The following is a 26,704-nucleotide window of genomic DNA, read 5'->3' on the forward strand; positions in this document are numbered from 1 at the left end:
AGCTCTGCTAATGGTTTTGAATCCAAAAGCCAAGCCTGTGTGGATGCAAATTATCTAACTGATAAAGGAAGTGAGAGAACTGCCAGCACAAAGAAGTTGCAGATAAAGAACATACCTGGTCAGCAAACAAATTGTCTAAATAAAAGGCACTAAAGGTATAACAAGATACCTTTAATTAAAATAAATTTAATGTTACTACATACCCCTGTAACAATGTATAGTGTGTATGATTTTTGAAGAAAAAAAATCCTTTATGGTAATGATGCTTTTCAGCTGTTACCTGTGAACAAACTTAAAGCTTAACACAGCAGGAAAGATATTGTTCCCTTGGTCTGCTGTAAAGGGAAAACTGAGGTACACCACCTCATGGATTTAATGACTGAACAGTGGGATAATTTCCCCATAACTCTTAAAAGATAGAAGCCATTAAAACCTGGCCTGCCTATAGAACAAAAACACAGGAAAATATGGAGGTAATTCCTCTTGTTTTGCCTGCAATCAGCAAGGGTATTTGTAAAAGAAAGGAATATTTTAAGCAATAATGAATGCCACCCCAAAAAGGGTAGAAAAAATATTATTTTTGTCTTTCAGGAAAAGCTAATATCAGCTACAGGACAACCTAATAAGAAACAAATAAAAGTGGGTATGCTTATCCATGCCTGTTGCTCCAAAGCCCTGTAGTAAAGACATCTCACTAGGATCCTGTATGTGGGATAAAATGAATAATGAGACCAAAGTACTGTATAATGGGCTATGTGTATGTGTTAATTCTTGGGGGGAAAAGTGTTTTAAAAGAATGGAAGTGTTAGCAACCTTCCAATAGACAAATGTAAATGTAATGTAAGTACTGTGTTTACAAAAGTTAAGGTAATATAGTTCCTAAAACAAACAAAAGGGCAATGTGGGAAACCAAACCATTCATATTATACATGCAAATGGCAGCATGTTAAGAATTGCCACTGCAGAAAGACATAACAGCTTACCATTGGTATAATGTATTTTCTGAATGGTCTCCCACAACTACTGGCGTACTAATGTTACTAACCCTAATTGGTTTTGATTTTAAATTGTATGTGTTTAATTGTAACGTTTAAAATGTGCTGTTGGATAAAACAAATGTATGCAAAGCTAGAGCCACAGGCCCAAATCACCTCCCAGTATTTTCTATTACATGGACTAAATAAGAAGTGACACTGGCGATTAATAATCTTGGTGTCAAAAGGGGGATATGTAGGAGCAGGATCTTATAATGTCCCATAGGAATTAATGTATGATTTGATTTCATCCCTGTCAGCCACCCTTTTTGAATAGCAGAAAGGAATGACAGACCAGAACAATCCTTATGACTGATTATGGTCACCCTTTTGTTTTAGAATAAGTTATAATGTCTACTATGGTTTCCTATATGTATTACAAAGTAGGCCTCTAGTTAAATATACATATTGTGTCTATGTTAAGTAGATTAGAGGAACATTGAAGGCCTGGGTCTCAATGTAAATTGTCTTGGTTATTGATTGCAAAACTTAGCAAGGTTTAATTTGCAATGCCTTTTTTGCTCCATATAAAATACTACTGTTTGTATTCTCAATCTGTGTGAATAAGGAATGTATGCATCAGGAAAAGATAAGGTGTGAAGGCCATTGTTATAGCCAGAGTCAAGGAAGAAGAAGTAAAGAGACTTAAAGGACATCAAAAAAATCATCAGGTACTGCTTACTACCCAGATGGCTGTTAAACTGTCTGGCATCACAGCGTGCATACATGCTTCGCAGTGTAAGAAGGCACCCCCCAGCAAACCAATCACCTCAGGACCACGCAGAGTCAATTTTGACTCCAGAAAAAGACGTAGAGGAACAGCCTGCAATACCTTACCATCTACGCTCTCGTAAGGGTTGCCAGAAGCAGACGAGGACCTAAAGCAAGGCCCAAAAAGAAGCAGTAGTGAGCCTAGCGCCTGCTGCCTGGTGGATGTAAAACCGTGACTGCGGTTCCCTCAGTTGAGGTTGTCAGAACCGGAAGGGCCTTGCCTGCAACATGTGCCTCTGGTGGCGCCTGTTCCTCAGCTGCTGGTGTCTTAAGGTCTGGGGAGTCCACAATGACAATTCTTTTATCCAGCAGCAAGTGTGGATAGCTCAGACTCTTAATATTTCTAATTGCTGGGTCTGCAGCCACATCCCAGCCCACTCTCAAGCTGGTGTTCCTGTCCTGGCAATCCCACTCAATTCCCCAGACCTCACTGGAGGACCTCGTCCGTTTAACAGAACATGGAACAATAATGACACTTGGGAAGCAGTGGGAATAAATGTCTCTAAATGGATAAGAGTGGTGGAGGGAAAAGGTCATTGGTGTTGGGTGTGTAATGGGACAGGGCTGGATCTGGGAAAAAGTCATTGCCTTCAGCATATTGTGGTCAATGGTGTATGGGATTATTCAAACAAAACTAAAGAGTGGTGGGCCGGGTATGGGGATATGAATTTTTTTCTCAACCTGGGATCAAACAGAAAAATCAAGCTCATGTTCCCCCTACAGTAACCTTAGTGAAAACAATACAATCTTTCAATGCCATGCAAATAACACCACTCCTCGTAAGGAGAATTACCCTGTGCCCTTCGGAGGATATTACTCCTCCTTTGTAGGCACCTATGTGACAAATGGGTGCAACCGACCCTTCCCAGCCTTAATAGGCCATCATTGGGTTTGTGGAACCAAAGCTTATACTGTGTTACCAGTTAACTGGTCAGGTATCTGTTATCCCGCCCGACTCTTCCCACAATTCCGAGTGCTTGGGTCCTTCCCACGAGAATGCCTTCGTAATTTCAGGCGAAGAAGAAGGGACTTATCAGATGCCCAATGGTATGTAAATAACATAAGCCCCTTGACCTGGGAAGAGGCCATTGGCGGTTCCCTTATCCCACTTGGGGGAGTAATACACCATGCAAAAAGGCTCCTAAGGTTACAAACAGTAGTTGAAATAATGGCAAAAGAAACCGGAGAGAGTTTAAAGACCCTGGCCAAAGAAACAGGGGTGCTCCGACAGATGGCTCTCCAAAACCGTCAGGCATTGGACATAGTGCTGGCGGCCAAAGGAGGGACCTGTGCTCTCATTGGAAAGAATGTTGTGTGTTTATACCTGACGACACCAATGAGGTAATAGATCGTGCTAGTCACTTAGAACAAATTGCATATCTTCCCCATGAAGAGCCAAGTTCTTTATGGAAGTGGCTAAGTAACCTATTCAATTTCTCTGGCACAGGAAACTGGTTGTTTCAGGGAGCCCTGACTATCCTGTGTGGAATCCCAATGATTTTTGTATGTTTTCAGTTAATCTCCTGTTGTATCCAGAATTGTGTAAGGTATGCCACCCAGGTGACTGCCCCAAAACAGAGTGCTAATATGATGATGTTAAATATCACTGATGAATGAAGAGATAAAGAACTATTAATATGTGGAACCCAGTAATTGTTGGTCTTTGCGTAAGCTTGACCAAAAGGAGGGATTGTGAAAGTGAAATGAATTATATTAAAGAAATAGAATGAATTAAAGAATGCTGTATGTACCTTTTAGTAGAAATGAGAAATGCTGCAAGCCAGGGGGGCAGGAAAGCAGACATTAACTGCTTAACTTGCCACTTAAGGGCAATTGGTGAAGCATTAGTCTTAGATCGATAAGAGTTAACAAGGAAGCAGGATATGCATATTATGCTCCATGCATATTTTACAATTTTGCTCTCTCTGTCCCTTTGTTTAGTTCGCACCCTTTTATCTGTATAAATAAGACTGTTTGAATCTTGCATGGAGGCTCACATTATCTGAATGTATTAGCAGAGCGCTGTGCTAATAAAACAGAGTGGTCTGACAAACTATGAGTCCTGAGTCTAACTTTGACAGCCTCTACCCTTGGCAGGTTGTGAGAAATGAACCTTACAATCGTATAATTAGGATTACCATCTTGCTTCTGAAATACATTTCCAGTTGTGACATTTTAGTAACCTATGGAAGCCCATGCTACTTTCAGAGGGTGCAAAGCATTTGGGTCTAGAGCCCCAGGGGATCTCAAGCTAGGGACTGCTAACCTGTGTATTTTTAAGTTATGTCAAAGGTGTCTGGAGTATATGGATAAGCACCCCCTTTTTAGGATTTATATAAATCTAATAAAGAAACTTGGTGAATCCAAGTGGAAAAGAAAGCAAGATGGTAATCAGAAGAACATGACTTGCCAGATTTACAAGAGCTATAAGCATGTATTGTATGCATAGGATGACACACATCCATGCGATGGAACATTCCTTTCTCACAATTTTGGTTTGTGAATTGTGAGATTTCTGACCTTAAAGCTTTCCTTACTCCCTCTGTATAGCAGGTCTAAAGAGCAAATGCCAGATCTCTGATCAGTGTAATTTTCAATCCCTGCTTCAATACTCCTACAACTCATTTTTATGTTTTCAGATAGGAGAAATGAAACTACATCAATGACCTTGACTCAGTGCATAGTTACCAGACAGCAGAAAGGTCAGGGCCCCCTTGACTTTCTAAAATGTACCTCAGGGCCTCCAGATGTACACCTGGATGCCTGGGATATTTATACAGATGACATGGAGCTACTAAATGTTCTTAATCTTCCACCAGAACTGGGGCAACTCCTTAGAAAGTTGCTATTAGTATTAGTTGGTATTAGTAGGCGAAAGTAGGTAGGGCCCAGAAGCAGGGCCCAGTCAGGATCGTACAGCTCCTAGCACATGAGCACTCCAAACACAGATGTAGACACAGTCCCTATGAAAATCACTCAGAACACTGCAGTACCACAACAGTAAGAGATAGAGTTTGGAGCGATTACTCTAGCATTTAAAAAAAAAACAGAGAGGTGGGGGTTGTATCTGGTTCGAACCTCAAACCACCTTAAATCAATCAATAATTTCTGACTATTGCCAGGCACCAGTATATGACCAGGGAGAGAAACTGCCACAAGAACTAAGCCTATCTGCATTTAAGAAGGTTCATTGTCAACAGAACTATAAAAGTATGTGGAAATGACATACCCAGTAGGAGTCCATTATATATTCAGACCAAGAAATGTATGCCTGCTGTTACATAATACTTATTTGTTTACTTCTTTATAATAAGGTTTTTAGGTTATAGATTTGATCAAAAGCAGAAATCAATTGTGTTCTACCTACACACTTGTTGACCAGTTAAAATACAGAATGAGGTTCTCCAGGCAGCATATTAAAACTGGAAATAATGAAGGAAAAATCAGAAATGGAGGACTATGTGAACTGGGGCTGCCTTCTCCTACTGATCAAAGGATCACTAAGGAAATTTTTCTCTATAAGGAAATGTTATGTTCTGCCAGAAGTCATTCCCCAGGAATGTAGAAATGCTGGGTGGTATATTAATTCTTTCAAATAAACTGTTCTCATTCAAATAAGTAGGGAAATTATGCAATCATAGAAATGTAGGGTTGGAAGTGACCCCGAGAAGACATTTAGTCCAGCCCCCTGCGCTGAGGCAGGACCAAGTAAACCTAAACCACCCCTGACAGACTTTGTCCAATCTGTTCTTTAAAACCTAGTGATGGGGATTCCACTACCTCCCTTGGAAGCCTGTCAGAGGACGTGAGCAATAATGAAAATAATCGTACTTTGGATTCATTCAGCTCTTCTCATGTGAGGATTTCAATTAGTTAAGCTTCAGAACATACCAGTGGGCGAGGTATTATCATCCCCATTTTACAGATGGGAGAACTGAGCGACAGAAAGATAGGAAACTTGCTTGGGGTCACACAGCAGATCAGTGGAAGAGAATCCAGGAGTGCCTGCTCTAACTAAAAAACACAGTTATTCATAGCTTTAGAGAAGAGAAGATTTTCTGCAATAATCATTGAGGTGCCTGGGCGTACATCTGGGGCAGCACCTTTATCTCTGGGCCAAAGGTCTGATTCAAACCCAATGCTGACATTGCAGAGTAGCAGATATGATGTATATTATAAAGAGATGCCATGTTTCATCAGAGAATTAAGCGGAGGGCTCTTGTACCCATCCTTTGTGGCTCTTTGGGAGAAGACAAATATCCTGCAGCTATTTCTGAAAAAAGCATGGATAATCCTAATGTCCTGGCCAACAAGGTACATTAATAAAATAGGTTCTAATGCTGCAAATCAAACTGAATGAACGCCCCACTTACCTCCCTGCACTCTCTTGCTATAGTTGAGCGGAGCCTGGGTGCTCCTGCTAACAGTCTAGCAATGAATGCCTGGGGCTGGGTGTCCCAGGTGGAGAACTCTGTGCTCTGGTTCTCACTACCTGTCCCTTGGTCGGATACAGTTCACACCTGCTGACGTTCAGGGTACAGCACAAGGCCTATCTATTCCCTCAGGTTTTTGCCCAAGATGGAGAGATTGTGGGACACACAAAGCATCTTTCTAATGGATGGGTTTGACTATGAATTTGACATCCAATACTGCATGGAGTGTGTATTTTGTGTAAGTTCCTAGAGACTGCATGAGGGCAGCATTTTATAACTCCCAAAGTAAAATAATAGACGTTGCATTTCGTGTCAGCTTTACTTCACTAACCAACACTTAACGCATTACTCATTTCAGTGAGAAAGGTGTTAGGGTAAACCAAATTCTATGCTCCTTAGTCATACAAAACACCTAGCTTGGCTCCAACAGGAGTCAGAAGTTGCAGCCTATAACTAACGTGCAGAGAGAAAGCCAATCACTGTATTCTGAACCTATCCTCTGTTTATGTTTCAGTAGCTCTCTTAGCTCCTGTGTGTTATTTTCCAGATCAGCGGTATGTTTCCTCTTCGATACGAGTCAGTGAAACCTAACAGACAACCACAAGCTCCTTGCCCAAGTCAACAAGGGAAACAGCAAGTATTATGTGTATGATGCCAACAGGGGTGATTTTTGCACTATCACTCAACATATCAGAGAGGTCAGGCTCAGTAGTCCAAAGGGTCTCTTACCTTTGATGGCCTGCTGAATGTAGGCTGTTGTCCCATCAGTAAGGGTCACTGCCTGCAGGCCCAAACTCTCCATAGTGTCCTGATGACTGCTCCTCAGACATGAATTTCACTTTAATCAGCACACACTTGGAGAGTGTTGGAAGCAGGAGCTTTTTGGAATAGGCAAGGAGTTTTCTTCTTTGTTACAAATCTTAGATAAAAAGAACATTTCAAACTATATTTTCCCCCAAAACACACTCGTACTTGCACATAAAAATGGGTGGATGTCAAACTACAGTTTGGGGAAAAGTTATTATCGGATAACATGCATAATCCTTCCAGTGTCTGTCATGTGAATTTCAAAGCCCAGTTCTGTGGACAAAAATGGGGAGAACAAAGCTCAGCTGTCAAGTGAGTTGGCAGATTTTTTTCTCTCTACAGGTACATTGTAAACAGTTCATTTTAAAATCTAGAACTAGAATGCCCACATGAAGAAGGAACTACTGCAGAAATGTGCTTTCAATTCACACCCTACCTTATTCCAGAAGAACTTTCCTGCAAAGACAAGCCCTTATAGAAGCGAAAGGTCTGTGCAGTTGCTGACTTATCTTCTGAGATCATCTCCAAAAGGGACAAATAACATCAAGCGATGTGGTAGTTTTTGCGATATGGGCAAAATACCAACTAGGAAATGGTCTGAAACCCACCTAATCATCCCATACGAAGGCCATCAAATAGCGTTCAAATGCTAACAATGTTGGGTCACTAACAACTTGGACTGGATATGAACCAGCGACCTAGAGAAGAAAATCTTCCGTATCCCAGGATCAGTTCCCTAAGCTGTCCAGTCCCCTGCAATGACATTTTTATGAGACATTCTACATTCCATCAATAAATTATTTTAAATCCTAGATTTATGGGATTTTAAAAAAAAAGTTATTTCTGGGGCAGCCTGGCAGTTTATGCTCTTTATTACCATGAGAGGGACTGATCATATGTCTTAGGATTTTCTATGGCATCTCACTGTAATATCTAAGTATGTCCTACGTAAATCAAACCTTGATGCCTAGATCAGCAGCAATGGGAGGGGCAGCATGCGCCGTACTGCCACCGTGCATCACTGTGTTGCAATTTCCAAAAGCCAAGAGTTCCAATGTGGCATTAGCCAAGATAGCAGCTGTGATGATGGGCGGCAGAGGAAACTTGTGGGAAGTGCAATTAGAAATGACTTAAAATTTAGCACATAGGTTTAAAACTTTGGCATTTTACCTGTGAATTATTAGATCTCTGGGGGCAAAACACTAACTGTACTTGAGAATGTAACTTTTATTGAAAGAATAATACAATAATAATAATACATTTTTTCACTTCAAGGTCCCAGAAACAAAGACAAGGTTTTCATCTCGAGACCAAAAGACCAAAAACATCAAGACACTTGATCACAGCCTTGGATAGACCAAGAGACTACCTACACTTGACCAGAGCTTGGAGAGCCGAGAAGCGATACCACAATAATACCACCACTTTCCTCTTATCTGTAGCTTTTATAATACATAGATCTCAAAGGTTTACAGATGAGGTCAATATCATTATCCCCAAGGGAAACTGAAAATGATTTGCCCCCAGTTTCCCAGCAGGTCAGTAGTGAGGCTGGGAATAGAACCCAGGTGTCCTGATTCACAGTTCAGTGCTATACCCACTAGGCCACAGTCTCTCTCTAATAATAGAATCTTATATTTATACATCATCTTTTCCAAGACTCCTGTAAGCTTTTTGGGGCAGGGATTGTCTCTTTTTATGCTTGTACAGCACTAACTGCAGTGGACCCCTGAACAGGATTGGAACCCGTGGGTGCTATCAAATTAAATAATCCTTCTTACCACTATACAGCACATTAATAATGTACAGACACCCCAAGCATTATTTCATCCACCCCCAAAGTGCAACAACCTCTGTGCTGGAGCAGAGCAGCTGTTTGATAGTGCAGAACACTACATGACTGTTCAGAAAGACAGTGAAGAATACGACACACAGTTGATATGAGGAAATCTCAGAAGGCAGAATGTAATTGCTTGAATGGGAATATTAACATCCCCGAACTGAGTCAAGTGCAATTAGACTTTTAATGATCAAAAGCAGTCAGGATCTCAGTTTTATGTCTCATCCAACTCCCCAACTACCCCAGCACTTCATGTCCTCTCTCTCTGCCATCTATGTGTGCATGACAGGGTGAAAAGGGATACTGGGAGAGAGCCATTAATGGGGATTTCCAACTATATTGAAAGAAGATGGTCTTTGAAATTGAGTTAGTTTATCATCTAGACACACCTTTCAAGCACAGGAAGGACATGATGCATTTAACACTGTGCTAACCGTTCATGGGTAATCCTATAGTTGACTATTTTAGCAGCTGGTTGTGGTTAATGTGACCGTCCTTGTCACTGTGTCAAATTGTGTTTGATCATGTGTTTGTTGACATGTGTTCTAGTAAAAATAAGCCCTTGATGAACAAGGACAAAAACAACATTTAAGGGGCCTAAAGTCAGTTAAGAAGAAGTTTAATGCAATAGTTGGGGGAATTCAAATTGAGGATTCAGAATGGGCTACTATGTGGCGGAGTTGGAGTTAAGGGGATTAGCAATGAGGTTACAGGGAGTTAGAAGATGTTGAAGGGGATCAGAAAGGGCAAACAGTGTGTAACTGGACTAGGAATTGGATCATGGCAGGGATACGGTTTGGGAGTGTTGAGGATGTCTGGAAATGTTAGAAAGAAGGACTGGTGAGACAGGGAGTTTGGGTGTTATTTAAAGATAGGGATGGTGTTGCAGGGATTAAGGATGGGGCAACAGGATTCTGGGGTTTAGGGAATTAAGAATCAGGGTGCAAGGTAATGGAATACTAGAGAGGATCAGAAATGGGAATGACAGAATCTGGGGCACTAGAGGGCATTAAGAATTGACAGTGATGGGTTGGGGAATTGGTGTGATGGGGTGTTGAGGGAGCTAGGAATTTGGGATGACAGAGGAATTGGGTACAGGGGCTGAGACTTCCAGAAGGAGATGTTGGGGTCTGGTTACTGAAAGGATCAGGGTGGGCTAGGGGAAAAAAGGGGACCAGGGCCGGGGGGGCTGGCAGGGGGCCATGATGGTGGCAGGGCCTGGGGAGGAGTTAGCAGGGAGCTATGGGGTGGTAGGGCCTGGGGGTGGGTTAGTAGGGGGCCTGGGAGGGGCTAGCGGGGCGCCGTGGGGGTGGCAGGGCCTGGGGGAGGGGTTGCGGGGGGTGACAGGTCCCGGGAGGGGTTGGCGGGGCGCCGTGGGGGTGGCAGAGCCTGAGGAGAGGTTGCGGGGGTGACAGGGCCCGGGGGGGACAGCAGGGGGCCGTTGGGAGGACAAGGCCCGGGGATGTATCGGGGGCGGCGGGTAAGGTGCCGGGAAATGGGGTCTCCCTACCACAGGACCGAGCCCGGGCTGGGGGCGCAGCCCGCCTAGGCCTAGCTCCTCCACCCCCTTCGGGCCGCCCCCACTATAGGCACCCACCTGAGGATGCCCGAGCGGGCCGAGTCCGCCGCCTAACCGCCATACAGCGGGCCCAGCTCCTAGAGCCCCGCCCCGCAACCTGCATGGCGCGGCCTCTGCCCTGGGGCTCCGACCACTCGCCGCCGACCATCCAGGTTCCGGGGCCCGCTAACTCCTCCCCCGGAACAGGAACGGCGAGATCGCCTTCGGAACGCACTCAACTGTGCCACCAATGCGCATGTACGAACATCAGGAGCATGCGCGCTAACAGCAGTGAGGCCTCTGCCCTCAGTCTTTGCCAGGGAAACTAATAGTATCTTGAGGGTGCCCTAGACTGGCAGCCCAGGACCACTCAGTATGAAGCAGGGGTGGGGACGACTGCACGCCTCTGATTCCAGGGAGGGGACCCAGGACTGCCAATGACCCTCAGATCCCGAGGGGAGGAGGCAAACTTGCCGAAGACATGCTGCAGAACCCCCACTTTGAGAACCCCTGACCTAGTCTGACCTCCTCTATATCATGAGTTCACAACTTTTTTCTTTCTGAGGCCCCCACAACATGCTATAAAAACTCCTCAGCCCACCTGTGCCACAGAGGTATAAAAATAAAAAAACGGAATATTATTTTTGTTTTACTTACTTGGTGTGAAACGCGTTGCTGGTGCTGACCCACAGGCTGGGTGGCCCGCTGAGATGAGTAAAAGGGCGGAGGTAGCGCTCCCTCCCCCGAGTCCCGCCGCCTGGGGCAGATCCCCTTGAAACCTGCTCACGGCTATCCAGGAGGCTGCAGATCTCTAGTTGGGAATCACTGCCCAGAGAATTGCAGTTACTCTTGTACTGAGTCCAATAACTTGTGTTTGGCTAAAGCATGTCTTCCAGAAGGCACCCAGGCCTGATTGGACAACATCAAGAGATGGAAAATCCACCCCGTCCCTTGGCCGTTGGTGCCAATTGTTACCAGATGTGCCCATTACTTTGGGGTATGCTCATTTATTCGGGTTACTCCTCTGGGGAAGGGGGTTCTGTAATCCTGTCAATGTACTGCTTGTGTCACTTATGTTTACATATGGAGCTCTACTTCTCCCTTCTGCAAGTCCCCTCCCAATGGAGCTATCTTGCAGGACCTAGGGTCCCTAAGGCTGGGTTACTCCCACCCCAGAACCAGATGAGCAAGTCTGAGTGGACTGGGTCAATCAGCACTGTCAAGCTGACCCCTTATATGTCTCTGGACTCACTGGGCTGGAGGAAGCAGCACTTTCAAGCTCTCTCTCCTTATATGCCCCTGGGCTCCATGGACTGGGTCAAGCAGCACTTTCAAGCTGTTACCCTTATGCAGCCCAAATTCAGCACGTCCCTATCCCCACTCCCCCAACACAATTGTACTGGCAGTAACCTACTCGATGAGCAAACCCTACAGTATTTTGGGCGCTGCAGGGATCTTTAGAGTAGGTAAAAGAAGCGTTGCTGTAGAGTGAATGGGGGAAGCTAAAAACACATACGAGTAAAGTTCAGCAAGAGAGAGAGAAGCAACCAACTTAACCATAGAAGTTATTTATTGAGTAATAGTGATAACTACACAAGGAGAGCTAAACCAACATAACATTCAGGATTAAAGGCTAATACCTAAGGTAGACAGGAAAACAGAGAGAGAGAGAGAAGGGGGTCTCACCGCTCCCTGAAGCTTGAACTGGTCGGGGTTCCCAGATGATGGTGGTAGCTGAGGGTCCTGAGGGCAAGAGGCAGGCAGAGTCCCCAGCACGATCAGTGAGGAGATGGAGTTCCAGTGGAACTGATGCATAGTTTGGATCTAAGCATCAGAACCCTGACTAGAGGGTGAGTAGTGATTTTTGAGGAGAAAATACAATGATTCAAGGGAGAACACTAGATTTGTTTATAGGTAAGCTGATGACTCAAGGGTTTTCTTTATGTAAGCGGGGGAATGGTCCCGCTATTGTGAGGAACTTTCCTGGCTTCTGCACTACCCCGGTGAAGTGGGCTAGCGAAAGGATCCGAGTCCTCGCTCCCACTTCCTTTACCCAGAGGCCTCCCTGCCCTTGAGGACTCCCCTTCCATTCTCCTGTCTGGCAGTGTCCTCGTAAATCCCGACAAGGCTGGGCCCAGGATTCCTGGGGGGCTCGACCCCCAACCCTGCTGTGGTCACCCAGGACAGGGGCTAGGGTGTCCCCACTCCGGGGTACTCTCTCTGCACTGGGCACCTCCCTGACCCACTGATCATTTCATACAATTTAAAGCAAATACAAGTTGTTTAATTAACAATTAATTTAAAAAAAGAATAAGGAAAAATGGGAAAGGTTAAAGGAAAACACATCACCCCGCTCTGTGGCAGGGAACATCACAAACAGTGTCTCTGGAACATCAGGGCAGGTCACAGTCTGTTCCTTGTAGGTCCCAGGCTCCTTCTCAGCCCTCTCTGTGCTGCAGGGGTTGGACACTTGCTCTGGCGGTGGCCACACGCTCTCATGCTCTAGGTGGCAGGACCCTTCTTCCCAGCCTCGCCCCCGCCCGGTCGGGGTTATGATCCCCCCTCCGAGTCTGACCTGCAAGGCCTCTTGGCTGAGGCATCTCCCTGTGCTGGGCCCACTGCCCAGGGTCCCCCTCACTCTCCCCAGCTGCTCACCGCACCCAGCTTCAGACGGCTCCAGCTCCAGCTCCACTCGGCCTCAGCCCAGCTGCTGCTGCTCAGCCTTCAGCTCCCTGGGCTGCTTCTCTGGCCCCTCTGGCTCTGCTTGCTGCAGCTCTGCCCCCAGGGCAGCTCTGCAGTCTCTGGGCTATGCTCTGGCTTTGGGGCTGTAGCTCTGCTCCCAGCAGCTCAGCTCAGGCCCCTGCTCTCTCCTTAGCTCGGCCCCACTCTGTCTGACTCAGGCCATTCCAGTTCACACGGAGGACGGGACCCCCCCTGGCCTCCTGACTCCCTGATTAGCTGTCCTCCCTGTCAATCAGGCTGATCTGGAGCATTGGCCTCTCCCCATTGTTCCTGGGGACTGTCAGTCTCAGGCTCCTGATTTGCCATCAACCCCTCCCCTTTTAATGCTGGGAGGTAGCCAACCAAAACACCCCCACTGAATGTAGGGGGCAACAGTCCCCTTACATTTAGACTAGACAATAGGAGCTGATCACTCTGGGCTATGGGTGGTGTTTTCTTCCAGGGAGCTCACAAACAATTAGGCTGCTTCAGTATTTGGATATCAATTAAGGATTCATTACTAGAATTGGTCTGATAACTGCTGAGCTGAGTGTGTGTGCAGGCGTAGGTTCATTAGCATCTGGAGCAGAGATTCCCAGGATGCAGTGCTTCCCTGCTTTTTCTGGTCCCAGAATTCAGTGTGGTTCTCTGTTCTCCATTCTGGATGTAAATTGACATGTCTTCCTGTCCCATCTTTCATGCAGATGAGGCTGGGGGAGTTGTCTCTGCTCTCCATTCTGTATGCTAATGGAGATGTCTTAATCTTGTCACCCTTGTCAGGAAGGGTCTAGGTGTGTCTCCCAATGCCCTTCACTGCTAGGGTTACCATTCGTCCGGATTTACCCGGACATGTCCTCCTTTTTGTGCTAAAAATAGCGTCCGGGGGGAATTTGTAAATAACTCAAAATGTCCGGGATTTCCCCCCTCCCCCGGCAGAGCAGAGTGAGCGGCTGGGAGGGCTGCAGGGAAGTCCCGGGCTGGACTCCGGAGCAGCTGTAGAGGAGCTCCGCCCTGCATTCTGAGCCGGCAGCTCTCCCCTGCAGCCCGGCTCCGGCAGCACTGTGCAGGGCCAGGGACCGGGTTTTGTTGTGCTGGGGAGCGCAGCCACGTGTCCGGCTCGCACAGAGCCCAACACCCTGTTCTGAGCAGCAGGGTAAGGGGGCCAGGGGGCAGGAGAAGGGGCAGGGAGGTTCTGGAGGGGGCAGTCAAGAAACGGGGGGGGGTCAGGAGTTCATGGGGGGGGCTCTTTGGGGGGAGTGGAGAAAGTTTTGGGCAGTCAGGGTACAGGTAGGGGGTAGGGTCCTGGGGGGCAGTTGGGGGGGGTCTTAGGAGGGGGCAGTTAGGGGACAATGCACAGGGAGGCTTAGGTAGGGGGTGGGGTTCTGGAGGGCAGGTAGGAGCAGGGGTCCCAGGAGGGGGCAGTCAGGGGACAAGGAACGGGGGTGTGGGGGGTTGGGAGTTCTGGGGGGGAGCTGTCAGGGGGCAGGAGTGGGGAGAGGGATCGGAGCAGTCAGGGGATAGGGAGCAGAGGGGTTTAGATGGGTTGGGAGTTCTGGGGGGGGCTGTCAGGGGGTGGGGAGTGGTTGGATGGGGCGTGGGAGTCCCAGGGGTCTGTCTCGGGGTGGGGGGGTGGATAAGGGTTGGGGCAGTCAGGGGACAAGAGGCAGGGAGGCTTAGATAGGGGGTGGAGTCCTGGGGGGCAGTTAGGGGCAGGGGTCCCAGGAGGGGGCAGTCAGGCGACAAGGAACGGGGGGAGGGTTGGGGGTTCTGGGGGACTGGGCAACAAAATGGCAGATGAAATTCAATGTTGATAAATGCAAAGTAATGCACATTTGAAATCATAATCCCTATTATATATACAAAATTATGGGGTTTAAATTACCACTCAAGAAAGAGATTTTGGAGTCATCATAAATAGTTCTCTGAAAACATCCACTCAACGTGCAGTGGCAGTTAAAAAAGCAAACAGAATGTTGGGAACCATTAGGAAAGGGATAGATAATAAAACAGAAAAATATCATAATGTCTCTATATAAATCCATGGTGCGCCCACACCTTGAATACTGCGTGCAGTTCTGGTCGCCCCATCTCAAAACAGATATACCAGAACTGTAAAAGGTGCAGAGAAGGGCGACAAAAATGATTAGGGGGATGGAACAGCTTCCATATCAGGAAGGATGAAAAAGACTGCGGGCAAGTCTACACTTCAAACACTGTATCGCCTGTCGGAGAATAACAGAGTTCTCACTCTTTTGGTTGGGTACAGCACACGCCGTAGCTGCACTGGCGCTGTAGCATTTAAGTGAAGATGTTCCTATGCCAACAAGCTCTTAATCCACCTCCCGGAGAGGCGCTAGCTAGGTCAGTGGGAGAGGTGCTCCTGCGACAGGGGTGTGGATTTTTCACACCCCTGAGCAATGTCGTTATAACAATATAGGTCTGTAGTATAGACCTGGGACCATTTAGTTTAGATAAGAGATGACTAACGGGGGATATGAGAGAGGTCTATAAAATCATGACTGGTGTGAAGAAAGTGAATAGGAAAGTGTTATTTACCCCTGCACATAACATGAGAACTACGGGTCACTTTATGAAATGAATAGGCAGCAAGCTAAAAACAAACAAAAGAAGGTATCTCTGCACACAATGCACAGGCAACCTGTGGAAATTGTTGCCGTGGGATGTTGTGAAGGCTAAAAGTATAATTGGGTTCAAGATAATCAGGGCATGCAAACCCATACTCTGCATGTCCCTAAACCTCTGACTACCAGAACCTGGGACTAGATGTCAGGGGATGGATCACTCAAAATTTCCCTGTTCAGTTCATTCCCTCTGAAGCATGAGGCACTGGCCACTATAAGAAGACACAATACTGGGCTAGATGAACCATTGGTCTGAGTCAGTATGTCCATTCTTATGTGAGTTATGAAGAGTAGAATATAGATAGGGGAAGCTAAAGACATCAGGGGAAACTCCATGGCTTGCAGGACTAAGGATAATAAGGAGGTTTTTTTTAAAAAGTGATTTAGGAACAAAAGAAATCTTAGCAGTGGTGTAGGCTCATTACTAGATGGAGACTGTTTAAAAGGTTGCAGAAAAGGCAGAAGTGTTCAAGAAATATGTTTTCCGTGTTTGGAAACCCCATGTCAGTGTATTTAGGAAGGACAAGGGTCTCCAGGGCTCTTACATTTTAGCTGCAGCATGAAGGAGTAGAGGTGGTAAAATGCCTCCATAGACGATCGGCAGATCTCCTGCTCCGGGTGGCACAGAGTGACACACCCCACCAGCTGGCCCAGGACTCTGAACTTCTCCGCTCCCTGATGGAGAGAGGGCGCAATGGGAGTCACTCTCCCCTGCAGGCCTAGCGCAGCGTGTCCCCCTGGCATTGCCCTAGCAATGGGTTAGAACTGGGGGAGGCAGAGCCCAGTGCAGAGAGACTGGGGACAATGAGAGCAGGAGGAGCCGTGGGGCCCATCACCAGGGGCTGAGGAAAGCTCAGCAGGGACGGGGAAATCTGGTCAGCAAAGTCAGGAAACCTTGCTCCCGAGTGGGGACCCGGGTAACGAATGAACTAACGTCCAGTCTCCATCTCAAGGGCAAGCGCCTAATCCCAGCCCCTTCTCCCATCCACCGCCCTCCATTGACCTCAGGCCCAGGAGCTTGGGGTCCCCTTGGACTCCTCTGCTCTGCATCCCGCCTCTCTCACTCCATCCTGGAGCTCCCCAGAGCCCTCCCTTCCTGCGCCATCCCCAGCCTGCCGGCTCTCTCCCGCCGGCTCTCTCCTGCGGCCTTGTCCTCTCATCTCCCCCTCCTGCCAGACCTTCCCTTGCCCCTCCTGCAGCACCTGCGCTGGCTCCCTGCTCTTCCCCACCTCGCACCAAACCCCTTGCCCTCCTCTCCAGGGGTCTGCACAGCCTCCCCACACCCACTCCCCAGTGCTCTGGCTCCTTTGGCCCCTCCCATCCCTTTCAGTGTGTCCCCTCCCACCTCCCTCCTTCTGTTCTGCTGCCCCAGCCTCTGGGGGCACATCATCCAAACGCCCCCCTCCAGCTGCCGGAGGGGAGGCCCTGACACAGGAGGGATGGAGCAGCTGGAGCAGCTAAATGGCCCTGAGCACCCAGAGCAGGGGGCATTCTTCTGGCAGCCTGGCAGGAGCTGATGCCAAAGCATCCCACGGGCAACTGACAAAGGGGGTGAACAGACACCTGGGTTCAGAGGCTGCTCTCAGGGCCATCCTGTGTAAATGCACTGACCCTGCGGAGCAGACTTTGGTGCTAAGGGAACAGCGGGGAGAGTCCTTGGAGACAGAATTATGGGGCTCGACCCAAAGCCCACTGGAGTCAGAGGACAGACCCACCGACATCAGTGCTCGGTAGATTGGACTCCTACCGAGGATCTTGCTGAGTCACTATTCTAGGCCCAGGTTTTCCCTGCCAGGGACCGCTGCACCGCGAGACTGCTCAGTGCAGTTAGGAGGCGACCAGGGTCACAGGCTGCTCACCTTGCATTTAGGTTGACAAGCCATGAATTTCATCAGGAAGGTGATCCTTTCCACTGCCCTCAGCCGCCCATGCACCTCCTTGGATGCGGTCCAGGGGAGCAGGACCTGAGAGAAACAAATTGGGACAAATTGCTGAGGAGAAGTACTAAAAAATAGCACAAGCACATAGGGAGAAAATCAGAAAGCTTAAGGCAAAAATGAGTTCTAACTGGCAAGGGACATAAAAGACAATCAGAAGCAGCTCTATAAATGCATTCGGAGCAAGAGAAAGACAAAGGAAAGTGAGGGGCCACTACTCAGCAGGGAAGGAGAGCAAATAATGGATGACACAGACAAAGCCAAGGTGTTTAATGCCTTTTTTGCTTCAGTTTTCAATAAAAAGGTTAATGGCGACTAGATGCTTAACACAATATTAACAACGAGGGGGAAGGAATACAGACCAGACTCGGGAGAGAACAGGTAAAAGACAATTTAGGTCAGTAAGATGAATTCAAGCTGGCAGAGCCACATGATATTCACCCTAGATGGAGCTAGGCAAAGCAATCTCTGAACCGTTAGGAGGGCTGAGGTCTCAGAGGACTGGAGAAGGGCAGACACAGAACCTATCTTCAGAAAGGGGAACGAGGAGGCCCCAAGGAATTATAGACCTGTCAGCCTAACTTTGGTACCCAGAAAGATACTGAACAACTTATTAAACAGTTTGTAAGAACCTAGAGGAGATAATAGGGTGATAAGGAAGAGCACCATGGATTTGTCCAGAACAAACCATGCCAAACAAATCTAATTTCCTTCTTTGACAGGGTTACTTGCCTAGTGGATGGAAGGAGGCAGTATATGATGATGTATATGACGTTTAGTAAGGCTTTTGACACAGTTCCACAAGACATTCTCAGAAGCCAACTAAGCCAGTATGATCCAGATGAGATTACTATAAAGTGGGTGCACAACTGATGGAAAGACCATACTCAAAGAGGAGTTATCACTGACTCGCTGGCAAAGTGGAAGGGTGTCTCAAGTGGGGTTCCCCAGGGGTGTGCCTGGGTCCAGTACTAGTCAATATTTTCATTAAGAACTTGGTTAACGGAGAGGAGAGTATGCTTGTAAAGTTTGCGGATGACACCAAACTGGGAAGGGTTGCAAGCACTTTGGAGGACAGATTAGAATTCAAAATGAGCTTGCTAAATTGGAGAGTTGGTCTCAAGTCAACAAGATGAAATTCAGTCAAAACAAATGTGACGTAACGCACTTAGGAAGGAAAAATCAAATGCATAAAAACAAAGTGAGGGATAACCGGCTAGGTGGCAGTACTGCAGAAAAGGATCTGGGGGTTATCATGGGTCTCACACTGAATAGGAATCAACAGTGTGATGCTGTTGTGAAAAAGGGAAATGTCATTCTGAGGTGTATTAGCTTGTAGCACTGTGTCCAGTTCTGGGCACCACGCTTTAAGAAAGAAGTGAACAAACTGGGGCCAGTCCAGAGGACAGCGACAAAAGTGATCAGCGGTTTAGAAAACCTGACCTGTGAAGAAAGGTAGAACAAACTGGGCATTTTCGTCTTGAGAAGATGGAGGGGGCACCTGGTAACAGTCTTCAAATACGTTAAGGGCTGTTATACAGAGGATGGTGACAAATTGTTCTCCATGTCCCCTGAAGGTAGGACAAGAAGTAATGGGCTTAATCTGCAGCAAGGGAGATTTAGGTTAAATATTAGGAAAAAGTCTAAGGGTGGCTAAGCACTGGAACAGGTGACCTAGGGAAGTGGTGGACTCCCCATCACGGAGGTTTTAAAAAACAGGCTGGACAAATACTCATCAGGGACGGTCTAGGAATGCTTGGCCCTGCCTCAGTGCAGGGGATGGAGTAGATGACCTCTTGAGATTCCTTCCAGCCCTGCACTTCTGTGTTCCCTCTTCCCAGGCTCTGGAATCGAGGAGACCGAATCTCTGTCAAGGACATTTCCCTCTTTTTGGAGCACAAACCACCCACAGAATCTACTTCCTGTGGCCCCAGAACTAGAACGTTGGGGGAATCTCGCTCTGGGCTCTGTCCAGGTTGGTGGGGCCCATGGTGAACACAAATGAATGCCAGGGTCAGATGGGGTCTCAGTGGAGAACACGGCAGATCCTGCACTCCTCCACCCCCACCCCGTGCAGACGTTTTTCAGATATAGTGGGGGCACTTGGCCCTCCAGCCCAAGAACCTTTGTATAGAACGTACTTTGAGGAGCCAAAGGCACCGGGGGGGGGGGGGAGAGGAGGGGGAGTGTCCCATGCTTGTGATTAAATGGAGTCTTAGTCCCTGAGCCCCACCCCAGCTACAGGACTAGTCCCCTTCCTGCCCCCATGCCTCCAGACCTCCAAGATGTTCTCCACCACCAGAAGTTTGGGCTCCTGATCCTCACACACCAAGGCCTTCAGCATCTGATCCATGGCTCTCAGAGTCTGTGTGCAGAGCAGAGGAGACACCAGAACAAGTGGCGTTACCCAGCCAGGAGATGAACCAATGCCCTGGCATGTGACACCCCCCAGGCCACGGCAGCCCCTGATATTCCAGCTCACCCACTCACTTGTACCCACAGGGGACCTACTGCAAACTCCTCCTGGCAACAGGACACCACCTGCCTTTGCTGTCCCCAGAAAGGCCACTGCATGGAGTCTAACCCACTGGAAGAGTCAGAAAGGACTGCACATTTGGAGGGGAGATTTCCAGCCAAGCTTCGGTTCCCCTGGCCTGTGTGCGTCTGAAGCAGCCAATCGCAGGCCTGTGCCCCCAGCCACGCACTGGGGATGAATGTGCTTGTGAAGGGAGTGTCTGTTCCCCACTAATTGTCGGTGCATGTGAAGGAGAAATGCCTACTACTGCTACCCTATGAGGGAGTTACTCCTTTATCTGAAGCGGTGGGGCCTGTGCTTTGGTGCTGCAGGTCCTGAGCTGAAGTCCTGCCGAGGAGCTGTGATTATTACACTCATGTGCCAGTGCCAGGTTACCCAGGGGACAGGTACACAAGCGACCGGCAGGATTCCCATTTGGTTTCGGGTGGCTCTGCGTGGCCGGTTTGGGGCTTACCTCGGTGTAGAGAGCAGCCTCCTTGCCCTGCATGGTCTCTGCTGGAGGCAGGGAGAAGACGCTGGAGAAGCAGGCTGCGAGCAGGCTGGATCGTTCCAGGCTCTGCAGCGGTGGCTTCACTCTGCTAAGAGAAGAGACACGTTCGGATTGGAGGGCTGAGGCGGGACTGACGCGCTAATGTTAGCGTCAGGCTCCCAGGACATGGAAACACCTGAGGGGGCTCCAACTTGGGGATGGCAGATGAGAACAGGTCAGGGGGCGGTGGAGGGAGCTGGTGCTGCCTTCTCTCATACCAACAGGCAGGGACTTAGTGTAGTCTGCAGCTGTCTGCTGTGACCCCACCAGGACTCACCAGCTGGGCAGAGAGCGCTGCGCTTCGCCGAGAAATGACATCCCGCAAACGGCACGGACGGGAGACTAGAGCCTGCTGGCACCAAAGTGCCTCTGAACCAAGTGGCCACAGTGCAAAGGAGCCTGCCAGTCCTGTCCCGCTGGGGGCAAAGAGACTCTCCCACCACAGCCGTCTGCACTGCGGCTGCACAGTCCGGGCCAGCAGAGAGATGCTGCATCAGCCCGCAGCAGGGCAGAATCCAGGCAGGGATCCAAGCCCTGCCCCTTGCCCAGAGCTCTCAGTCTGCTGGACAGGGCACCCAGCTGTGTGCAGGGGGGGAGGAAGGTAGGGACAGCCCAGACAGCATTAACCCCTTCACCCCCACTGCCAGAGCATGGCCCCAGCACATGCAATGAGGTGCCAGGTGACTACTTGCCCCCTGCAGGACAGAGCCACGCCCCTCGTGACATGCAGCAGCCAGTGAGGAACAGCTACGCCCACTGCTGACGCAAATCACCCCCCTCCGCCCCAGCAGAGACGGGATCGTGACCAATGCCGTCGCCTGCCCCACTGTCAGGAAGCCAGTGCCCAGTGGGGAGAGCCGCTCCAGCGCCTGCCCTGCCTCCCCCTCCCATTCCTGGGGAACCTATTGAGCCAACAGCGAGAGCCCAGCTCCAGCCCGCAGCATCTGCCACCTCCGGATGCCTGATGGGCAGGCTTCTGGGAAGCTCAGAGCAGGGCACCAGCGGCGCTGAGAGAGAGCCCCCCATGGCACAGGCAGTGCCACGGGCCAGGGCTCAGCCTGCCCAACTTCTCAGCCACAGGGGGTCGCTGAGCTGCCGGTGTGACGCAGCTGGCACAGCTGGCAGTGAGTTCGGTTGCTCCGCTCCAGCAGCACCCAACTGCCCCTCTCCCCCCAGAGCCATCTCCTGCGGGGTCCCAGAGGGGACCAGTCCTAACCTCCTCACTCCCTCCCCCACATCTTCATAAGGCCACGTGGAGAGGTCCACCATCTACCCACTGGTGCCAGCCCACATGCACCAGCACCATCACCTGCTGCCACGTGCCCGGCGGAATCAGAAGATGGGGGAGGAGCAGAGGGGGGAATGCCCTGGAGAACTGGCCATGCCAAGAGGCTGGCGTGTCTGGCTGCACACAGCACTGGCTGGGGCTGGGCCGGGCAGGCTGGGTACCTCAGCTCCATGATGGTGAGCATCGCTTGCTGACGCACCATGTCGGTCAGGGAGTCGACGGGCTCGTGCTGAAGCATCTCCTGGGGAGACAATGTGGGGAAATGCCAGCCAGGCTCCAAGCTCCTTCAAGGCTCCGACTGGGGAGCAAAGCGTAGGGCCTGCAACATGTGGGCTCGGCAGCCAGGTCGTCCTACTGCGGACTTGATGGTGTGCAGGGCTCCAGCCGGGGAGCACGCGCCAGTGCACTGAAAGGCTCCATCGACATTAGCACCCAGGGACACCACCTGAGATCAGGCCCCCTTGTGCCCGGTGCTGCACACACACAGTGAGAGCCAGTCCCTGCCCCAGAGAACTCACGAGCTAACTAGAAGAGACAAGGCATGGAAGGGAAACTGAGGCACAGAGGGGGACGTGACTTGCCCAAAGTCTTACTGCAGAACTGGGAATAGAACCCAGGTGTGCTGAGCCCCAGCCCACTGGACCACCCACCAGCCCACGCTGTCCCACGTTCAGGGAAGGGAGGTGAGCTCTGGAAAGCTTTCTGCGGTGCTGGAGAGCAAAGAGTTGCCAAATCTACGGAGCAGATTTGTTGCTAGTTCCCTAGTGGGCACTGACTGCAGAGTGTTGGGGCTCTGGGCAGGGAGACTGGCATATACAGAGCAACCCGGTGACTTGGGAAGCTGGGTGCAAGGGAACAATCTACATTTCCATACAGTTCTATGTTTAGGAACAAAGAATGCAGGTCACACTCACAGCATGGGGGGCTCTAACCTGGGAAGTGGTGACTCTGGAAAAGACTTGGCAGTCAGGGTAATCAGCTGCCCATGAGCGCCCAGTGCGACGCTGGGGCCAAAAGGGCTAATGCCATCCTGGGATGTAGAAACAGGGCAAACTCCAGTTGTTAGAGAGGTTATTTTCCCTCTGTATTTGGCACTGGTGCGACCGCTGCTGGAATCCTGTGTCCAGATCCGGTGCCCACAATTCAAGGAGAATGTTGATAAATTGGAGAGGGGTCAGAGAAGAGCCACAAGAGTGATTGGAGGATTGGGAAACATGCCTGACAGTGAGAGACTCAAGGAGCTCAATTAGTTCAGCTGAACGAAGGGAAGGTTACAGGGTGACTTGATGACAGTCTGTAAGTACCTACACGGGGAGCAAATATTTGATAATGGGCTCTTCAGTCTAACAGACAAAGGTCTAACACGATCCAATGATTGGCAGCTCAACTTAGACAAATCTGCAGAGATCTCCAGGCCAATCACTAAACCCGCCAGGTAACACAGCCCCAGTGTGTGTTTTACTCACCGCTATCTTCTCCACTAGCAGGGCTTTGTGGTCCATATTTATTTCTGGGCTCCATGCCACGATGTCTATGACGAGGTTGACGATGGAAATCAAAAAATTCATTTTCTGGGCCTCCTCCTATGCCCCGCAGAGATTAGACACAAAGAGGAAGGTTAGCGTGGAAAGGAGCTGCCAGTGGGAGAGATGTTAGAAAGCTTCCCCCCAGTGCTGCTCAGGCTTTGATATGCCGAATGGCAGAAGGCCATTCATCTGGTAACAAGAGTGACTATCTGGGGAGGGCAGGGCAGCTCTGTGTGAAACCGGACTAGAGAGGGAGCAGCTCTCACGGGGTAGGTGTCCAAAGAGGAACTGCAACATGAGGGCTAGGCAGCCAGACAGTGTTACTGGGGGCTTGACAGAGTGGGAGGAACAGCTGGGTGGGACACCCTGACACCCCAATATTCGCCACTGTCATGTCATTAGATTATGTTTTGTACAAAGTACGTATTGTAAGGTATCATTCTAAAAGTCTTTATCTGCTAGACATCAATGTCTCATTGGATTGTATGTGCTATCGTTGTATGTGAAATTATGAAGTTCAGCTACGTCTGTGTTCCTGAAACACGTTGTGAAGTTCAAAACAGCCTATCAGGTACAACAGTAAAAACGCCAAACAATGGCTTATTGAGGAAATGCACATAAGCAGCAGGGTTACCCCAGGAACTGTCCACAATAGAAACCTCTCCGAGAGAACGCTACACAATGGGAACTGTTGGACCCAGGTCACAGCAAAAGAGTTTTCCAGCGGGTGGGAAGAGGAGATAAAAGGGGAACAATGACATCAGGGGGGACCTCACACTCCCTGCAATAAGACACCTGGAAACACCTGAGGGACAAAGATTGAACTATGAGAAGTGATGGTGCCAGGCTGGAGAGAGATTCCTAGCCTGTGTAAGAAAACCTGGGAAATCCAAGCTGCAAAGCCAAAGCAGCTTGTGCCTTAAGAATCTGCCCACCTGTTTATCACTCAGGGTGAGAATTTGCTCATGTAGAGCCTATCTATCCAGTGTGGAAAGCTTAGTTTGCGTGTTGTGTTTATTTACTAATGCAATCTGCTTTGTACCGTTTGCTATCTCTTATAACTACTTACAAGCTACCTCTTGTAGTTAATAATCTTATTGTTTGTTTATACCATAACCCAGTTTGTGCAATTAGTAACTGGGGGGAGGGGCAAAGAGTTGTGCATACCTCTCTCCACATGGAGGGAGGGGGCGAATTTCATAAAACCTTTGGGTCTGTACTCCAAAGGAGCTGGGCACCAGAGTACTGGGACAAGCCCTTTCACCTGAGTCTTCCCAGAGCTGATCTCAGTGTCTGTGTCTTTCTGCAGCTGGGCGTGGCCCTGCCTGAGTGTATGGCTGGAAGAGGCTTGTGAGCCTAGCCCAGCAAGACGAGGTAAAGGGGGCCCAGGCTGGCAGAACAGGTGGGCTCGGTGGTAGCCCGGTACAGCAGGTGGCACCTCAAAGGGGGGCAACCCGTCACACTAGGGACTGACCAAATCCAGTGGGCACAAGTCCACGGAAATTGAAGCTAGACAAATTCAGACTGGAAATGTACGTTTTTAACAGAGAAAGTAATAGACCATTGGAACAACTGAGCAAGGGGCATGGTGGGTGACCTTTTGTAACTCAAGACGGGACTTTTTAAAATGCTGTAGTTTAAACAGGAATTATTTGGGGGCAGGTCCCTGGCCTGTTTTATACAGGAGGTCACAGTGGTTCCGTCTGGCCTTAGAATCCATGTATCATCTGGAGAAGGGCAGATGTGCATGTGGACAGGGCCCTAGCTGACAGGTCAGAGGAGGGCTCTTGGTACCTGGTCATTGCCCTTCAGAAAGGAGTCTATGCAGTCCAGGGCCTCTTTCTCCTTCCAGTTTGGCCCCTTAAAGCAGGCGGTGCTACATGGCCATCGTGAATCTGATCAAAGACAGAGCAGTGGTAATACCTGGGTCTGCCAAGCTGCAGTCTGGGTGACAGAGATCTTAGAGAAAACCCTTGCCCCCACTCCCGCCCCAGCAGGGGAGCAGCCCCGATGCACGGCAGGGTCTGGCACAGCGATCCCTGGCTTCCCCACCTCTTTGCTGCCCAGCCCAGCAAAGACCCAGTCGGAGCCCTGGTTCCCAGCGGCCACCCCACTTCCCCGCCCAGCATGCAGGCTCAGTCTGGGGATTTGGGGAGCGCCACACCTGGAAGGAGGGACGATGTCAGGCCATGAGGGGTGTCCCCACTCTCCGGGCCATTGCTGGAGGGGGCAGAGGGACTGGGAGTGAATCGGTCTGGTCCTTGCAGCAGGAGAGGGAACAGCTGCCCAGTCTGCATGGGATATGGGGACCCAGGGCCTGCCCGTTCTGCTTGTTCTGACTGCCTCTCCTGCCACCAACAGTCAGCCAGAGCCACTGGGTGTAACCTGGGCAGGCACTGGGCTCCCATCGTCAACACTCCCCCCAAATGCCCTGTGCTGCGACATGCGACAAAGGAGCCAGCAGATGGGGCTGCAACATCAGGGAGCATCTTATGCTCTGGCCGGTGCCCTGCAATCCTAGGCTTTAACAACCCATCGTGCACCAAGCATCCCCTTCGACGGGTGGAAAACATCCTCTGACCCTGCAGCGTGACAGATCGGGGTGGGCGATTCAGTCAGTCTCCACCTGATGCTTCTGCCGCTATGCCCTGATCAGCTTTAGTGACTGCAGCTGCTGCCAGCAGGAGGGGCCATCCCCCCCTGCCTGGGTTTTCCTGTCTCTCCATCTCGTGGCAACCCAGAGCAGTACAAGGTCTATGGAGTCTTCTCCCCACAATGACACCCTAGTCTTGCCCCCCACCCCCACATGGGCCAAGCCCCACCCCAATGCAGGGCCATGGCCCCAGCCATTTTTGCAGCCCCCTCTGCCCACCCAGAAGGCGCCCACTCACCGGGATGGTGCACACACTGCTGCTGCTGCCATAGCCTCTTCTGCCGACTCTTCCCTGGGGGAGGTTTTGTCTCCTCCCAGGCGCTCCTGGGCTCTGGGCGGCCCTCCTCAGCCATCCTACAAGAAGCCAGGACAAGGCATTGCTTGTGAGTGACGAGAGGCGATTGCCCCGTTCAGCATTAGGGCCAGCCC

At 49.7% G+C, this 26,704-nt stretch overlaps 2 protein-coding genes across 7 annotated transcripts in view; both read right to left on the reverse strand.

Moving 5' to 3' along the window:
• ZNF76 (zinc finger protein 76) overlaps positions 1-10,701 on the reverse strand; it is a 30,416-nt gene extending 19,715 nt beyond the window's left edge. For 2 of the 6 annotated variants that reach the window (XM_065595064.1, XM_024112306.3), the window contains exons 1-3: positions 10,483-10,622; positions 7,654-7,798; positions 6,968-7,157 (exon numbers count right to left, since the gene is read on the reverse strand). In XM_065595064.1, coding sequence (XP_065451136.1) covers positions 6,968-7,040 — 73 coding nt within the window. In that variant the 5' untranslated portion in view covers positions 7,041-7,157; positions 7,654-7,798; positions 10,483-10,622. Of the gene's footprint in view, positions 1-6,967; positions 7,158-7,481; positions 7,799-10,482 lie in introns of all 6 variants that reach the window. The other 4 variants (XM_024112307.3, XM_024112308.3, XM_065595063.1 and 1 more) reach the window with 3 other exon arrangements.
• An 827-nt stretch (positions 10,702-11,528) lies between these two features.
• LOC135983264 (maestro heat-like repeat-containing protein family member 7) lies at positions 11,529-26,628 on the reverse strand. The gene is made up of 7 exons (XM_065594073.1): positions 26,514-26,628; positions 25,417-25,517; positions 23,563-23,679; positions 22,258-22,337; positions 20,734-20,857; positions 17,666-17,770; positions 11,529-16,481 (listed from the first exon to the last, which is right to left on the reverse strand). Exons 1-7 carry the CDS (start codon positions 26,626-26,628, stop codon positions 16,320-16,322), a joined length of 804 nt encoding a protein of 267 aa, XP_065450145.1. The 3' UTR covers positions 11,529-16,319.
• Positions 26,629-26,704: the final 76 nt, after the last annotated feature.

This window comes from Chrysemys picta, chromosome 4, assembly GCF_011386835.1.
Source record: "Chrysemys picta bellii isolate R12L10 chromosome 4, ASM1138683v2, whole genome shotgun sequence".
NCBI classification, from domain to species: domain Eukaryota; kingdom Metazoa; phylum Chordata; order Testudines; family Emydidae; genus Chrysemys; species Chrysemys picta.

Coding starts and splice junctions, on each gene's coding strand:
- LOC135983264 (XM_065594073.1), bottom strand. CDS start 26,628: ATGGCTGAGGAGGGCCGCCCAGAGCCCAGGAGCGCCTGGGAGGAGACA. Junction 25,518..26,513: donor GCAGTGTGTGCACCATCCCG/GTGAGTGGGCGC, acceptor GTCTTTGATCAG/ATTCACGATGGCCATGTAGC. Junction 20,858..22,257: donor CTCACCATCATGGAGCTGAG/GTACCCAGCCTG, acceptor CTCTTCTCTTAG/CAGAGTGAAGCCACCGCTGC.